Genomic DNA, 1901 nt, shown 5'->3' on the forward strand with positions numbered 1-1901 from the left:
AAGGTTCAAAGGCTCTGGTCACTGGCTTAAAAGAATTAACGCCCTCTCCCCGCGGATGCGGCGCGCCAGCTGGATGTCCTTGGGCATGATGGTGACGCGCTTGGCGTGGATGGCGCACAGGTTGGTGTCCTCGAAGAGCCCCACCAGGTAGGCCTCGCAGGCCTCCTGCAGGGCCATCACGGCCGAGCTCTGGAAGCACAGGTCGGTCTTGAAGTCCTGCGGGCTGCCTTGGTTGCCAGCTGCTCGCATGGGGCTTTTGCCGCCGGTGGCCTTGTGCGGGGCCAGCTATTTGCGCGCGGCTGGTGACTTGCGGACATCGTGCAAGCCATCCCAAAATTAACCAAAACAGGTAGCTGATGGAAAAATGAAACCATACATTCCACACTGTTGTATATGAAGAGAGTCCCATTCTGATTGGACAGACATTTGCTTCCTAGGGCTCCAAGTGAAGATATTGGTAGTGACATTTCACTCCCTGAATCACAGGACCTCCAGTACATTTGGAACAAAAATCAATGTCTTCCATGAAAAAAAAATTAACATCTTCCTCCAATCCACTAGTTTAACTGCTGGTGTTTTCAACTTTCTCTCCTCTACCTTATTTATGTTGATCTATCTCTTGTCTACCTCACCTATTTATGTACAATTTCTTTGGCTTTTGAAAGCGGAACTTAATACCAATTGTTGCAATGATATACCTTGTTGGCTCAATAAAAATGTAAGGTTTGGCCCCTGGAACTGGCTTACTTTTAGATCTTTTTTGAAAAGACACTCTCTACATGTGATTGGCCAAGTACTTTTTTACCCTGGTTGGAGTGTAGGAAGAATAATTTCAGGTCTATTTCTTGATGTCTCTATTCAAAGTTGGATTTTTTATTATATTTTTATTCAATTCCTAAATGGGCCATTACCCATGAGTTAATTTCACACTTATTACTATAATTTCATTAAACACATACTTACTCTACGCTAACCAAAGTTTGTGTAAAAAGGTGTTAAAAGACACCCAAAGTTGTAAATGTACAAAAAGATCACTGTGTATCTTTTTAAAGTCATACTGAACCCTGAGTTAGGAAGCTCTGTATAAAGGACAACAAATTCCAGAGCATATAGTTTTGTATTCCAGTTTGTAACTGATTAGGCACAGGCCAGTAAAGTTGGATATTGGTTTATTTTTTTTCAAGTATGATTTGCAGGGGCTCCTGGGTGGCTCAGATGGTTAAGCGTCTGCCTTCGGCTCAGGTCATGATCCCAGGGACCTGGGATTGAGCCCCACATCAGGCTCCCTGCTAGGTGGGGAGCCTGCTTCTCCCTCTGCCTCTCTCTCTCTCTCTGACTCTCATGAATAAATAAATAAAACATTTAAAAAAATAAAAAATAAAGTATGATTTGCAGATGATTTTGTCCACTAAGGTGGAAAACAACTGCCTTCAATAGGATATATTAATAAAGGTATAGTTTTATTGATCTGTAGATCACTAACTAGATTTGGATCTAAACTTTCAACAGAAACCAAGCATTACCCTTCCCACTATCTTACAGCTGGTTTACAATACTGAGGGACTCTGGTATTGATATATTTTAACATGGGACTCAACCTCTCCATACCGTTTTAATCTACAGATGGCAACTCTTATTTTTATGGTAACTCTAAACTGAATGATTAGTTTCACCTTTCTGAGGATTTGGAAGTACTGACATGTATTTATGGATTGATGAACTACCCTGCTGGGCATTTTCAATTAGCTACAATTAATAAAATGTAAGCCCTTTCAATGAGTACGCGGGTGGCTCTGAAAAGAGCCTTTGGTTAAAATGGACCCCTCAATGAATTAAGATTGTATTTTTCCACCTTACTTGCCCTTGGCCTTGTGGTGGCTCTCGGTCTTCTTGGGCAGCAG

At 42.0% G+C, this 1901-nt stretch overlaps 1 protein-coding gene across 1 annotated transcript; it reads right to left on the bottom strand.

Annotated features, from left to right (window-relative positions):
* Nucleotides 1-18: 18 nt before the first annotated feature.
* On the bottom strand, nt 19-1901 carry LOC112817922 (histone H3-like). Its single transcript, XM_025865235.2, has 2 exons — nt 1853-1901; nt 19-353 (listed from the first exon to the last, which is right to left on the bottom strand). The coding sequence occupies exon 2, from the start codon at nt 247-249 to the stop codon at nt 19-21; it is 231 nt and encodes a 76-aa protein (XP_025721020.1). The 5' UTR covers nt 250-353; nt 1853-1901.

Source organism: Callorhinus ursinus, unplaced genomic scaffold, assembly GCF_003265705.2.
Source record: "Callorhinus ursinus isolate GAN/ISIS: 27379988/994484 unplaced genomic scaffold, GSC_fseal_2.0 scaffold8608, whole genome shotgun sequence".
Classification (NCBI taxonomy): domain Eukaryota; kingdom Metazoa; phylum Chordata; class Mammalia; order Carnivora; family Otariidae; genus Callorhinus; species Callorhinus ursinus.